The sequence below is a fragment of the Monodelphis domestica genome, chromosome 6, assembly GCF_027887165.1.
Source record: "Monodelphis domestica isolate mMonDom1 chromosome 6, mMonDom1.pri, whole genome shotgun sequence".
NCBI lineage: Eukaryota > Metazoa > Chordata > Mammalia > Didelphimorphia > Didelphidae > Monodelphis > Monodelphis domestica.
The window spans coordinates 81,745,437-81,760,625 of NC_077232.1; the positions used below are offsets into that span (position 1 = coordinate 81,745,437).

The following is a 15,189-nucleotide window of genomic DNA, read 5'->3' on the forward strand; positions in this document are numbered from 1 at the left end:
GGTGGAAGGTGCAAAGAGGCCATTTTAAGACAGATATTGGGGAAAATTCTTAATAATAAGCTGTCCAAAGGTCAAATGGATTGTCTCAAGTAATGGTGGGTTTCCCCTCCTTGGAGGTCTTCTGACATAGGCTGGATGACCAACCACTTGTAGGTTATTATTATTATTAAGAAGTTTTCTTTTTCTGTATAGATTCAACTGGATGATGCTTAAGGTCTCTTTCCACTTTCAAGCTTTGATTCTGTGGAAGACAGGTTATGCCATCAACAGAAATAATAAATTTAGGGTAAAGAGAGTTTGTTTAGAGAAATATGCTGAGTTCTCTTTAGGACATACTGAATTTCAAGATGCCCGAGAGGCTGGTAGTAACACAGGCCTGGAGCTCAAGAGCCTGGAGCTGGTCCTCCAGGTCTTTGTGTTGCATATATACTTCTGTGTCTTGTATTGTGTTTGTCTTGTAATTATTATGTAAACCCTTGAGGGCAGGGGCAACTTCACTTTTATCTTTACATCTAAAGTGCATAGAGCTCTATCTACATATGCTGAAAGAATCACAGCCTTTTCTCTTGTATCATGAGCATCTGTGGAATTTTCTTTCAGAATATCACTTTACTGGTCCTGGGTTCAAATTTGACCTCAGACACTTCTTAGCTGTATGACCCTGGGCAAGTCACTTAACCCTCATTGCCTTGATTCCAAGACAGAAGATAAGGGTTAAAAAAAAATCACTTTATTATTAACAGTTTTCCTTTTAAAAATATAATTAATATGCAGCAGAGAATTAAAAAAACAAATATTTGTTGAATTTGTGTCTGAATTCAGGCTCTATTTTGAGGATAGAAGAGGCATATTTCTCCCATGGAGGACATCTGTTTCAGTGGCTCTGGATATTTCTGGATTGTGATTTCCTGGGTTCATTTTTCCATGCCACTTAAACCCAGAAACATTGACAAAATTATGCAATGCCTTTTCCCCCCAATGTGACCTTCAGATTATTTATTTGTAAAATAAATGATGAGATCATCTTTCTTAAGAGTCTTCCAAGTTTATTCAATTCAACAAACATATATAGTGACTCAGTCAATAGAGCACTGAACCTAGACTCAGGAAAACCCAAGTTCAAATCCAGGCTCTGCCATTAGCTTTGTAATACTGGACTAGTAACTTGACCTCTGTTTCTGCTTGCCTCAGTTTTCACTGTAAAATCTAGATGATAATAGCACCAGTTTTACAAGGGGTGTTGTGTGCATCAAGTGAAATCCTGTCTGTAAAAGGGCTTAGCACAGTGCCTGACACACAGTAAGCACTTTACTAACACTTTTTTTTCCTTCCTTTCCCTACATGGAAGGCACTATGCCAGTTGCTTGGGATGTACAACACAAAACCTGCTATTTTAGTTTAACATGAGAAAGGAGTGTACACACTGTCACAAAGGAGAGTGAAGCAAGTGAAAAAGGAAGGTCTAGCCAAAGTGTTTGGGGAAATTTGAAGAGAAAGAGATGACTTAGAGCTGGCAGAAACTGGGAATGCTTCCTGAAGGAGGTGGAATCTGAACTGGGCCCTGAAAGGGCAGATAGAGATGGGATTAGGCGGTAGATATTGTTTTTAGACAGGTGATGTTCCTGGAGAAATGGCGGTTTAGCTTGACGTGAAACACACCTGTAGGGTCTAGCTGTAGACAGCTTAGAAGAGTCATTTATATTGTATTCAGGAGGCTATAAGGACTTGACAAATGTTTTCCTGTGAAAGAATGATGTGATCCGAGTGGCACATAGATTACCTGAGACACTGAAGGATTGAAAGGGAAGAGGACCTCATCTAATTAATAATACTATTGCATACATGCAAAATAGTCTGAACAAACTGTTCTTAGAAGAAATGCCAACGCTTAAATAAGCATATTCAAAGTGTTTCTGGCCAGTAACTGTAGGAGAAATGTAGATTTAAGTTTTTTTTACTTACTTCACACCCATCAAATTGGTGAAGACAATAAGAACAGAAGGAATCAGTGCTGAAAGGCCTGTGGGAAGTCAGTAACTAATGATTCTGTTGGTAGAACTGTGAGTTCATTCAACTTTTCTGGAAACCAATTTGGAATCATGAGAAATTCCTCAATTTTTTTATATCCCTTGATCTAGAAATACGGGGAACTTTGATATGAATGAATGGGCGGGAAAGCATTTGCTAAGCACTTACTCTGCACTGTGCTAAATGCTAGGAATACAACTAGAGAAACAAGGCAATCTCTGTTCTCCAGAAGCCGACCTTACCATTGGGAAAGCGGGAGGAGATGGATGATCCCTAAAAGGGCTCAGCTATAGGACTATTAGAAAGGTCTAATGGCACCTACGGTTTGGCCACAAGGCTCATGGCAAGTCCCAGTGAACCAGAGTGCTTGGTGATAGAACACATAGTAAGACCAGGTAATTCAGAGAAGATGGCAATACCTGGATATTCGTTGTAGTTGTCCAGATTCCCTGATCTTGAAATGACATGAATGCCATATCGGCCAGGACCATTGGGAAATGAGTCCAAGGATCAGAGTAGAGCAGCCATCTTTGACCCTCTGTGGAACTGGCACAGTGGGGGTGGGGAGACATTCAGCCAGAAGAGGGGGAAGGGGAAAGGCACTCAATAAAAGCAAAACAGGAAACATAACTGCCCACATTTGGGGAATGACTAAACAAATTGTGTCATAGTAAAATAATAAAATATTATTGTGCTATAACAAATTGTGAATGTGAGGAATTTATAGAAATATGGAAAGACATGAGCTTAGTCAGAATAAAAACAAAAATAATATACACTATTACTATATATTTAACTGGAAACCACTCAAAAAGGAAGTCAAATGCAGACTAATTTCAAAGTCTAATTTTGAACCCTTCTTTCAGTAAAGGAGTAGAGTGTTGCATATGATTTCATCTATGGTCATTTCATGGTTTTATTTTGATGCAATATTTTACTTTGTTACAAGGGAAGATCCAAAGAATGGGTGGAGAAGGCCATGGACTATGATATAAAAATCAAGACAACTAAAATTTTTTAAATATCACAAAAGCATCATGCTGATAGTAATAATGGCAACAATATATTAGAATATGGAAAGTGGGGCTTGTATATATTTATAGCTAAAGTTATTTATTTTTAACAGTGCATGACCAACTGAAGTTTCATAATATGATGTTGCAGTCCATTTCCAATCACTACTTTAAAGGGAAGCTTTCACGATTTTTGGACACCTATATACCGTGCCTTCAAAATCCTTGCCGTAGAGAGCCAAACTAGTGGCACCATCATGGACTTCCAAATGGATTAATAAATCTACAAAAGAAAGAGTGATGACATGCATACATTCTGAAGAAACTTAGAAAGGCAGAATGGTACCCAGGATTTATAAACAGGGCAGATGGCTAGTCCCAAGGGGCTTTTGGGCAAAGCCACAAGGTGGTTAAGACCCAGTGCCAAAAGGAAGCACTTCTGTTTGTGCCATTGTTGCCACAAAAATCTAGCTGATATGAGTGTCCTCTCATCAAGGAATAGTAGAGACCAGCTTGCTTTTTCAAAATTTTCTCCTGCTAACTATGTTCGCACTTGGTGCCTTTACTAATTGAATCCAGGCAGCTTTCTGGTGGCTTTACCTCTTGATGACCATGAATAGCCAGCCCATGATGGAAACATCTTATTCTGAGGCATTGCAGTATACAGCCAAGTTCTCACTTCATTTTGTGAACATTACCATTCCATACTAAATATAACAGTAAGGGAACTGATTCATGTGCCTGATATGGTAGATGCTGGCCCATGAAGACTTGCATAGGCAGGATTCTATCTGCTATGAGCACGTGTGCAAGTTTTGCCATCTTTATTTCTATGGGGATTCAGAGGATATTGAAAAAAGAGTAACAGATGGTATCTGAAAAGACATTAACAGGAGGAGGCATTTCTGGGTGGATACCCACCCCTCAAATTCCAGAATTCCCTCCTATTCAGATTGGTGTAAAGGGATCCGGGGCCTGGGCCCCCTCAACAGTTCCCTGCTGAAGATCAAAAGTCTCAGCCTGATATTGAGGATAATCCCAAAGTGCCTACTCCTTAGTGGATAGGAACTACCACAGAGATACTTTCAGTTTTACCCCAGATGTACTTACTAGAGTTGAAATGTACTGAAAGAAAATAAACCCCAGTTTCTTAACAAAATGACCAGGTTAGCTTTCTTCAACAACTGTGCCATGACTCTCAAGGTGTGGCTTGCAGACTACTCTTGCCAGAGGAGAATGTGTTGGTGTGGCCAATGGGTTCTCTGCTAGCTGGAGGAGAAACAGTCAAAAGGGGGGACTGTGTTTGCCCTGGGGTACTCCTAGCTTGAGAGCACTGGTTTGTTTTAGCCCTTCTTCAGCAAGAGTGAGCATGATGGAGATCTCTTTTCCCCAAATCGGACATCACACTTCCTGCCGACTATAGCCCTGCTAACATTGAGAGCTGTACAGAAATGCAGTGGCCCATATAGGCAGGGGGTATCTTCCTTAAGAAGAGAAGTAAATTACTATCAGGGATGTTGTAGAGGGAATTAATGCTAAAAGTGGACTTTTGAAATCTTTTTGATTTCTCCGCCCACCCTGCCTGCCTTTCCTCCAACTAAAGAAAAAAGGGGCTTGAGTCCGATAGCCCATAAAGAGCTTTATATGTGGGGACAAGTGGGGAGGTGATTGAAGAAGAATATGTGATCCAGGGTCTCATAGAGACCAGAAGTGAGGAAAGTGCCAGTATTTCTAACTAGAGAATTGAGTCCTTCGTGTTCTTTAGGTCGCTGTGAAAAAGCTCCAGATAAACTGTGTGAAATTTTGCTCTAGCTTTAAAGTACATTTTAAAAATATGTCAATCAGTATGTAGGTTTTATAGTCATAATATAGTTGTTCAAAGTAAGCAAGCCATTATGCCACCGTTAAAGACTTTCTTCTCTTTCTATACACAGCCACGCGCAGTGTACTGTAAAGATGTTTTGGATATCGAGCAATTCTCTACAGTAAAAGGAGTGAATCTGGATACCACAGATGATGATTTCTATTCCAAATTTGTTACAGGTTGTGTCTCCATCCCCTGGCAAAATGAGGTACTGTACCCTTAAGTAAGATCCGTTTAAGGCCATACGTGAAGGGGGGAGGTCCATTTATCATTCCTCTTACACAGCTAATATCACCAGAAGGAGAGAGGCGGGGTAGGGCAGAGTATACTAAATCTTTCATCACAAAAGTGCCGCAGTTAGCAATCGACTAAAAACATGAAAGCCTCATCTACTCTGCTTTGTATAAATTGGAGCAGATGGTGGCCATCTGTTTGCTTAGCTAAGAATGATGGAGAATTGCCTGAAGAACCCGTAGCCTCTCTAAAACTTATATCTGCATTGAAAACCAGGAATCCATGTTACATCATTGTCTTCTTTGTGTCTTCCTTTCCCTGACCTTCATTTCCTTACTTACGAAGGGAGGATAGTAGACAAGATGGCCCTAGTTCCCTTCAAGCTCCATCTCTCTAGTGCTCTGAAAGGGACTGGAGCTGGGATTTCTTTGATGAAATCTATGATCCTGTGATTCGTGCGGAGCTTTCATTTAATCAGAGGAGAATACTACAAGTAGCCTGGAACTATAATGCAAAAGAGAATGGAATATAAATCCAGAAGAAAGTATGAAATGCTCTATTTAGTGCCTGTTAGTGAAGATCATTTCCATTTGGGAGAATCAGGAAGAAGAAGCATTTGTGGTGACCTTTAAGGATCAGATAAGAGTTTAGCCAGCTGTCAAGATGAGGGAATAGGGACCAGTATGAACAAAGACCCAAAAGCAATTTTGTGGAATGTATATAAGGGACAGTGAAAAGTGTATTTTGACTAGAGCAAGGATCGGCGACTTTTTTTTTTTAACCCTTACCTTCCATCTCAGACTCAATACTCTGTATTGGTTCTAAGGCAGAAGAGTGGTAAGGGCTAGGCAATGGGGGATAAGTGACTCACTCAGGGTCACACAGCTGGGAAGTATCTGGGTCAGATTTGAACCTAGAACCTCCCAAGTCTGAACCTGGCTCTCAATCTGCTGACCTACCCAGCTGCCCCCAATCAGCAACCTTTTTAAGGGAGAAAAAGTTCTGAGCTTGAATAGCTTTAAATTGAACTAAGACTTTTAGGACACTTTCTTTTTTTAGTTGATATGATAGGAATTTCTAAACCAACCTGTAGTAGTTTACATATCTATATATTTTCATTATAGAATTTGCATAAGTACATTAGTACAATAGAAGAATCATTTGTGCATATTGAATAGAAAGACCCAGCCTCAGTCAGAAAGACCTGGGTATACTTATACCTATACTTGCCTCTGTTATGTGCTATTTTATTTTCTTTTTAAATATTTACCTTTTGTCTTATTTATCAATACAAGGACAGAAGAGTGGCAAGGGCTAGGAAATCAAGGTTAAGTGATTTGCCCATGGTCACACAGCTAGAACCTATCTGAGGTCAAGATTTGAACCCAAAACCTCCTGACTCCAAGCCTGGCTCTCTCAACTGAGATACTTCACTGCTCATGCCATGTACTAGTGTTACAGTATACATAATAAGTTTGGCCAAGTCATGTAATCTCTAGGTGTCCCAGCTTCTTTCTAAGACTACAAATGAGTTGCAAAGTGGTTGAAAATCTCTGATGTTTCCTTAGCAGAATTATCCAAAACCATTGAAATAATAGATTTGGTGCCCCCATAAAATTCTAAAAAGACATAATGATTTGTTTCTGAATGGGTCCATGTTAGAAGGAACATGTATTGTCTAGGAACAAGTGATGAAAACCCTTAAAAGTTGCTGTTTCCTTTCATTAGAGCATTATTACAGTATTTATCATTAATTAATTGTTCTTAAAGAAGGTAGAGCGCTTGTCCCTGGGAACAGTAGTGTCAAACTCGGAGAGAAACCAGGACCACTAATCCTCACAAAAAGATCTCTCCAGACTTAGTTTTAAAGTGTGCTGTTATCTGTTTTTCATCATATGCACATTTATTTTGATTTCTCAGATACATTTTAATCTGGGTCAGACATACTGCAATGTTGCTGGCATGTTCAGCACTTCCACCCAAGAGAATAAGGAAGGAAAGAGGGGAGAAGGGAAGCCTCACAGGAGAATGTCCTGGGAGTTCCTGAATAGGGGCAACCACAGACAAGACCAAAGTAGGGTCCTTTCCCTTGAATGCAGGGAGTGGGAGTGTTCTGTGCCTTATTTTAATGCTAACATTTACACTGGATTATTCCATTGAGTTCCATGTGGGGGGAGAGCAGGGCTTGAGAGCAGTAGGCCGCAGCTCATTTCTCAGGGTGTTTGAAGGTTACCTAGATTGATCGGTACGTGGATTCAGACGTATTTGACCATTGAAGATGACAGAACCACAGTTTACTGCCCTTTGGTGGAGAGGAGTATTGATAGAGCTGGAAAGTCATGATCGGGGCAAGTGGCTTAAATGCCCAACTAAGAAGTTGGAACATTATTCATGATGCAATAAGGAATTACTGAAGAGTTTTGATCAGAGGAGTGACATGATTACATCTGTGCTTAATAGACGTTATTTAAGCAATGAGACAAAGGATGGATGGGGACAGAAACCAGTTAGGAAACAAATATGGTGGTCCAGAGGGCAAGTCATGAGAGCCTCACTGGAGGGCCAGAATCAGAGTAACTTGGAAATGTATGTATCCAGGATTCATTTTTGCTTCATGATTTATTATGATTATTGTTTCCTGTTATCTCTCTTTTGAATGCAGATGATTGAAACGGAATGTTTCAAAGACATCAACACATATGAAAATGACAACCTGACATCAGATGGAGATGATGACAAGCAAACTCTGAGACCAAAGAGGGGCTTCTTTCATAGACTCTTCGGGAGAGGGGTAAACATTTTCCTGGGGCAGTTTTCTGTCGAGTGTTAAAAGCAAAGGATCCAGAGGCAGTTATTCTTCTTTCAGCTTCTCAAAATGGCACTTTTTATAATATAATCTCCTCATCTTAGTGAATAATCAATACTGTGCCCAGTTGAAGTCTAGTTCATTTGTATAAAGACAATAGACTAATACCATGTTACAGTTAAACACTGCATGATACTTATAGACTAACTAACATCCTACCTAAAATATTCTTACCCTAAAGAAGTCAAATGAGAGCAGGAATCATTAAGTATAAAACCATTTTGACTAACATGGAAATCTGTATAACCTATATCAGATTGATTACCCTCTAAGGGGAAGGGAGGGAGGGAAAGAATTCAGGACTCAAAATTAAAACAACAAACAAATGTTTAAAAATTTACATGTAATTAAGTTTATATGTAATTAAGGAAAGTTTACATTTAATTGAGGGAACTATATAAAATAGTATTTTTTAAATGAGGTGTTTGTGTTTTTAATTATTCATTTTTGTAATGACTATAAATTATCTAACATTTAAAATTACCTAAAGATTGTGTTATTGGAACCTTAAGCCACTTCTATAAGAAAGATTATTTTGAAAATAAGAAGCTTAATGATTATCATATGTAAGATAGAATTTATGTGTTGTTGTATTGAATTTAGAAATCAGAATTCCCCAAGCAAACGTTTTTCCCTTTTGAGCCACTAAATGAAAATATTTTGTTTTTAAAAATGTTGAATCTGTTATTTCAGCAGTGTAGATCCTTTCTACACAATGTGATTTTTAACCATGTCTTTCTTTAAGCCTCCTAGAGAATTCACCCAATATGCTGGTCCTTTCCCTGGTCCTTGTTATTTATTATGATCACCTGTTTTCATAACCTGTTAAATCTAAATTTGACTCACGCACCTAATTGTAGAAACCAAAGGTCATTATTAATACTCTGTTCAGTTTAAGGATTTTTTTAAAGTCCTTGGTCCTAGGAATTTTTGTGAACTTTACTTTTCCATGATTAAAATTCCTACATGCTTGAGCACAAAATGTAAAGACACCAAATTGCATTTCCCAGAAAAATTATTATTTATAAACTACTTTTTGGTCTGATTTGTTCCTAAAATAAAATATTTTTCAAAGTTTAAATTAAACCATTCCAGTAAGTATAGTATTTCTATAGCTCACACATAAAGAAATGAATGTTTAAAAATTTTTACTATTAAAAAAAGATAATATACTAAAAGGGAATCATTCTTTTTTATTTTAACCAATCAGATATGTAAGTTTCACTAACCTACAATAGTAAAATGAGGGGTAGCTAGTTTGCTCAATTAATTGAGAGTTAGGACTAAAGATGAGAAGTCCTGGGTTCAAATATGATTTCAGGTACTTCCTTGCTTTGTGACTCTGGGCAAATCACTTAATCCCAGTTGCCTAGCCCTCACTATTCTTCTGCCTTGGAACCCATACCTAGTATTGGTTCTAAAACAGAAGGTAAGAGTTTAAAATTAAAATTATAAAGGAAATTAAAAAACTCAATGGAGCTGAACCTTTTCTGTTGTGAACTTTATATACCTGGTCATTGTGAAGAGAATAATAGTACCTACTTCAAAGTAAACAAGAAGATGACTGAAATTTTTCCTTTTAAATTTATGAAAATTGTTTCAATTTAAAACCATATTGGTAAATTGCTTAATATGCCTTAGAGTTTAAGTTCTGGTTAACTGGCTTTAAAACATGAATTAAAACAGCTGCTCTGTCTTCTTTTGCAGGTCTGTTTTAAATCTGATTACAGTGATAATGAAGAGGAGCCAATGAAACTATAAACCACCGAATAATATCCCAAAGCCAAATGCTAAGAATAAATAAATTCTGGATATTTTATTGTATCTATGAACTATAATAAAAAATTATTATAAATTTTAAAACACAACATATGAGTTTACTGATTTTGTACATTTGTACTCAAATTATGTTCAGATGTATATTTTCACTAAAGCTATATTGAAGAAGAAGCCATAAAATTCCATTTTGTTGTAATACATTTACTGTTATGAATTCCAGTATGTAATGGTAGCTGTGGCTGTGTCTGAGCATATGTGAGGGGAGTGTGTATGCTAACTGAAATGACTTGGAAAAGAGTACAATCATGCATTTAGAAAAAGGGTGTGAGGCTCAACTTAAATCCAAAGTTATTATTTATGATTGTTCAGAATCCTTATTGAACTTACACACAGTAACAGGAAATGGCATTAGCTTCCTGGTTTTGATGTTAACTGTACTGACTTCTAGGACATGGGGCAAAGATTCAGTCTCCCTCTTCTCAGGCTGCATTCAGAGGTACAAAAAAATCACTTTATAGTTATAGAAAGAGAAATACATGTTGTCCTTTTTACTAATAGAGCATACTGCTTTCAAAGGTTTATTTTTATTTTTCCAGCTTTGTTCTTGCGAATTCACAGCTTCATCTGGCCAGATAGGTAGTGTGTCTATATTGCCTTTCTTCACACTGTTGATGTTGGTATGGCTGGTTGTGGCTTTTCTGCTAGACTATATTTATCTGCTTATTGAAAGATAGTGTGGCTTTCTGTGACTTTGGAGTCACAGTCTTGGCAGTCTTTAAGAGGGTGCTAACCAAATGCTGAACCATTCAAAAATTTGTTTTATTAAAGTTTCATTGTGGGTACTCTGGTGCCTCTGGACGTTTGAAGCCCCAAAACCAGATTAATGGCCGGATACAAGGTTCTTAACTGGAAAAATTTGCTTTTATGTTGTCGTAAGTGAAAAAAACAAGTGACAAAGAGAGTCCCAAAACAGTAGTTTTGAAAAAATATGCTTTAGCAGTCTATAGGGGAACAAAATCAGTCACTGTCAATGTAAAATAAACGTCCTATAAAGGTGCTTTGTCTTGCTATGATATTCATTTGACTAATAGAAAACTCAGATTTTTTGCAAATTAATACTGCAGATAGATATGTAATACTCTAATTAATGATATAACTAGATTAAAACTTGAACAACTTTTGTGCCAGAACCTTTCGTAGAATTTTAAAATCTTTCTGAAAAGAACTTTAAAATTTTTCTTGCCTCCACTAACTGAAGCATGAATCTCTGCAACAAGAATCCCAACAAGGAACCATCCCGTCTCTACTTGAAGAATTCCAACAATGAGTGTATAAATCACTGCCTCCAAGGCAACTTATTATTCTTTACAATGCTTTAAGTGAATTTTCTTTCTTACATTGATGTAGAATCTGCCTCCCTGTTATTTCAGCCATTGGTCCCAATTCTTTTTTCTGGCGTCAAAGAAAACAAGTTGAATCCTTCTGAGCTCCATTAGAACCCAAAGAATAGCAAATTAGTTTTTTTTTAGTCTGGCTATTAATATTTCTATATTATCTCTAACCAAAAATTTCCCCAGCCTGAGATCTATTGAAATGAATAGATTCTCCGACCTATCCCAGATCTATCAAGCAGATTCATTCTTTTTTTATTCAATTCAACAAATTTTAGGCACGCAATTTATAAAAGGCATTGCTGTCCTTCCTCAGAGCCTTTCTACTACTTGCTATGTGACAAACAGTTTTTAGGCTTTGGCAGATGAACGGTATTTTTTTTAATGTCCATTAATCTATCCATGAGGTATCCCCCTCACTGATGCAGACTGCCTTACATGAGCAGCAGTGGCCCAAAGAATACATCATTTGATAGGAAGCGAGGCTTCCGATGAGGACTCTCTCCACTTATTAGTTAGACTGGTCCTAACAGTGCTGCAAAAGACCCTGCGAGAGCCTTTAACACATTGGTGGAGGTACCAGCCAGAATTTACCCTGTGCTAAGATAACCTTAAAGAGCCCAGGATCAGAGACAGCGAGGCAGCTCGGTGAATAGAGAGCCAGGCCTACAGATAAGAAGTCCTGGGTTCAAATGTGGCCTCAGATGCTTTCTAGCTATATGACCCTGAGCAAATCACTTCATCCCCATTGCTTAGCCTTTCTGCCTTGGAAACAACACATAGTATTGATTCAAAGACAGAAAGTAAAGGTTTAAAAAAAAAAAAGCCCAAAGTCACTCCTACATCCCAAGAGCTCCCAACCCCACTCCCAAGTATCTGGACTTTGAGAATTTTAATTTTTTCAGACCAAAAATGAAATAAGTTTGAAATGTTAAGAGGAGGTGGTACTTTCTCCTCTGGGCCCCATCAGTCAACAATAAATAGATTTTGCAAGTCTATAGCAATGTTTGATATAGTTTTTATGGTACAAATGAATACCGTATCTTTCAGATGGCCTTTTTTCACATGTGTCAAATTAGAAAAACCAGAACAATTTAGTTTGTAATGTATGTTTCACAGTTGAATGTTTTTATGGAGATAAATGAATAAAACCTGACATTTGGGAGCATTTTTCAAGAGCATTTTGTTTTTAAGTCTCTCTGCATTCTGGGCTTCTTGAGGATGAGTAATTCACTAAGCAAGCAGCTCTTATTGCTCTATTTTAAAATCAAGTTGATTTTGAACTATGCTTCTAGAAATAAAGCGTGCGTCATTGCTTTAGTGGAAATAGACTCTCCACAAATGTGCACTGGAGTCTCAAGACCTGAAGGCCAGGCCCAGGATGAGGAGGAATGTACTTTAAAAAGAGGCTAAGGAAGAAAAACATGATCGATCACATAGTTCGATAGGGATGTGATTGGGGTTTTGATGTTAAAAGCTCACTACTGCAACCATGAGTAACAGAAAATTATTCTAAATTTAAATTTTTTTTTTTAAGAAAAGAGGCTAGAAGGGCATGGCACATTGAGGGAGTGAGGAATGAGACATCTCGGATTTGATCACTCCAGTCACAAGATATGGAAAAAACTTATTTTTAGGCCAGGTTAAGCACTTATTCGAGTTATCCCCAACACTACTGGTTTGGGGTTTTCCAGGTGAAAAAGGAGACAGAAACCTGGATTTGGGATGATCAAACCTGAAGCCAAAACCTGGTCTTGGTCCCCATGACAAGTTACTTCATACATGTTTCTTAAACCAAAGACAAGAGTCGGTCCAGCAGTGGGCCAGACTGGATAAGACATTTCTTGGCTCAAGTTCCTATTTGCCGCTATGTAGTATTTTTTAAAAATATGCTATCTGCAGAGGATGGTTCAATATTAGGAAAACCATCCACATAATGGACCATATTAACAAGCAAACTGACAAAAATAACATGATTATCTCAAAAGATGCAGAAAAAGCCTTTGACAAAATACAACACCCATTCCTATTGTGAAAACACTAGAAAGCATAGGAATAGAAGGGTCATTCCTACAAATAATAAACAGTAAATATCTAAAACCATCAGCAAACATCATCTGCAATGGGGATAAACTAGAGGCATTCCCAATAAGATCAGCAGTGAAATAAGGATGCCCATTATCACCTTTATTATTTGACAGTGTACTAGAAACACTAGCAGTAGCAATTAGGAAGAAAAAGAAATTGAAGGCATTAAAATAGACAATGAGGAGATCAAGCTATCACTTTGCGGATGACATGATGGTCTACTTAAAGAATCCTAGAGATTCAACCAAAAAGCTAGTCAAAATAATCAACAACTTTAGCAAAGTTGGAGGATACAAAATAAACCCGCATAAGTCATCAGCATTTCTATATATCTCCAATCCATCTCAGCAGCAAGAATTAGAAAGAGAAATTCCATTTAAAATCACCCCAGACAATATAAAATACTTGGGAATCTATCTGCCAAGACAAACACAGGAACTATATGAACACAACTACAAAACACTTTCCACACAATTAAAACTAGATCTAAACAATTGGAAAAACATTGATTGCTCATGGGTGGGACGAGCTAACATAATAAAAATGACCATCCTACCCAAGTTAATTTACTTATTTAGTGCCATACCTATTGAACTAAAAAAAAACTTTTTTACTGAATTAGAAAAAAACATAACAAAATTCATTGGAAGATCAAAAGATCAAGGATATCCAGGGAAGGCCTCCTTAAAATCCCACCTTCTATGGGAAGCTTTCTGCAGCCCCTCTTCATTCTAGCACCTTCCCTCGGTTCATTCTTTCCTGTTTAGCCCGCAGAGGGCTTGCTTTGTAGGTGTTTGTTTGCTGTCATTTCCCCCACTGAGCCCCTCGAGGGCAGGGGATGTCTCTGACCTCTTTTTTTTTTTTAATGAAGATTTATTTATTTAATTAATTAATTTAGAATATTTTTCCATGGTTACATGATTCATGTTCTTTCCCTCCCCTCCTCCCATGTCCTCTGCCCTCTTTTTTGTATCCCCAGTGCTTGGCACAGAGCAGGAATTTCATTAATGGGAATCGATTGGTTGATTGGCTACCAGAAAGGATATATCCATTTTTCTCCCCTATGGCTCTGCTTAGCCTCCCATTGACTTCCCAAACCAAATATCCCTTCTCAGATGTTACTCAAGCAATCAAGTATTCATGAAGCGTCTCCCACCTGCCAGGTGCTGGGGATACCAGTACAAAAAGCGACCCTCTCTCTCAGCAATGAACTTCAACTCCAACAGAGGAGAAGATTTGGATAAAAAGATGATAAAAATGCAGAGTTTACAAATACATACAAAATCATTAAATGGCACTTTAGGAGGGAGGGCTCTGGCTGTTTGGGTATTTTTAAACCCTCACCTTCCTTTTCAAAATCATCAGTATGGACTAATTCCAAGGCAGAGGAGTGGTAAGGGTTAGGCCATGGGGGTTAAATGACTTCCAGGGTCTCATAGCAAGTGTCTGAGGTTAGATTTGAACCCAGGACCTCCATCTCTAGCCTTGGTTCTCAATCCCTTGAGGCACCTGGTTTCCCATAGCTCTAGGGATGTGGAAAGATATTGTAAAAGGAGGTCTGTGAGTTGTATCTTAAAAGGACTCTGAAGGGACAGCCACAAAAAGGCTTTGAGATGAGAGATGGAGTGCCATGCGAGGGACAGAGAGAAGACCAATTTGACCAGATCCTTGTGTACAGAAAAATGGAATAATATTCAGTGCTACCCAAAAAATTGGCTGGGACAAGGTTGTAGAGGGATTTAAGCATTAAAGATACAAGTTTTTATTTTGTTTTATTTTTTAAATGCTTATCTTCCATCTTAGAATCAATTATGTGTATTGGTTTTAAGGCACAAGAACAGTGAGGGCTAGGCAATGGGGGTGAAATGATTTGCCCAAGAAGTGTCTGAGGCCAAATTTGAACCCAGGACCTCCCATCTCTAGACC

The 15,189-nt window shown here is 38.0% G+C and overlaps 1 protein-coding gene across 3 annotated transcripts in view; it reads left to right on the forward strand.

Moving 5' to 3' along the window:
* Positions 1–9,873, forward strand: part of GRK4 (G protein-coupled receptor kinase 4) — a 160,074-nt gene extending 150,201 nt beyond the window's left edge. For all 3 annotated transcript variants that reach the window (XM_056802362.1, XM_056802361.1, XM_056802363.1), the window contains 3 exons: positions 4,976–5,113; positions 7,802–7,930; positions 9,713–9,873. In XM_056802362.1, coding sequence (XP_056658340.1) covers positions 4,976–5,113; positions 7,802–7,930; positions 9,713–9,766 — 321 coding nt within the window. In that variant the 3' untranslated portion in view covers positions 9,767–9,873. The remainder of the gene's footprint in view (positions 1–4,975; positions 5,114–7,801; positions 7,931–9,712) is intronic.
* Positions 9,874–15,189: the final 5,316 nt, after the last annotated feature.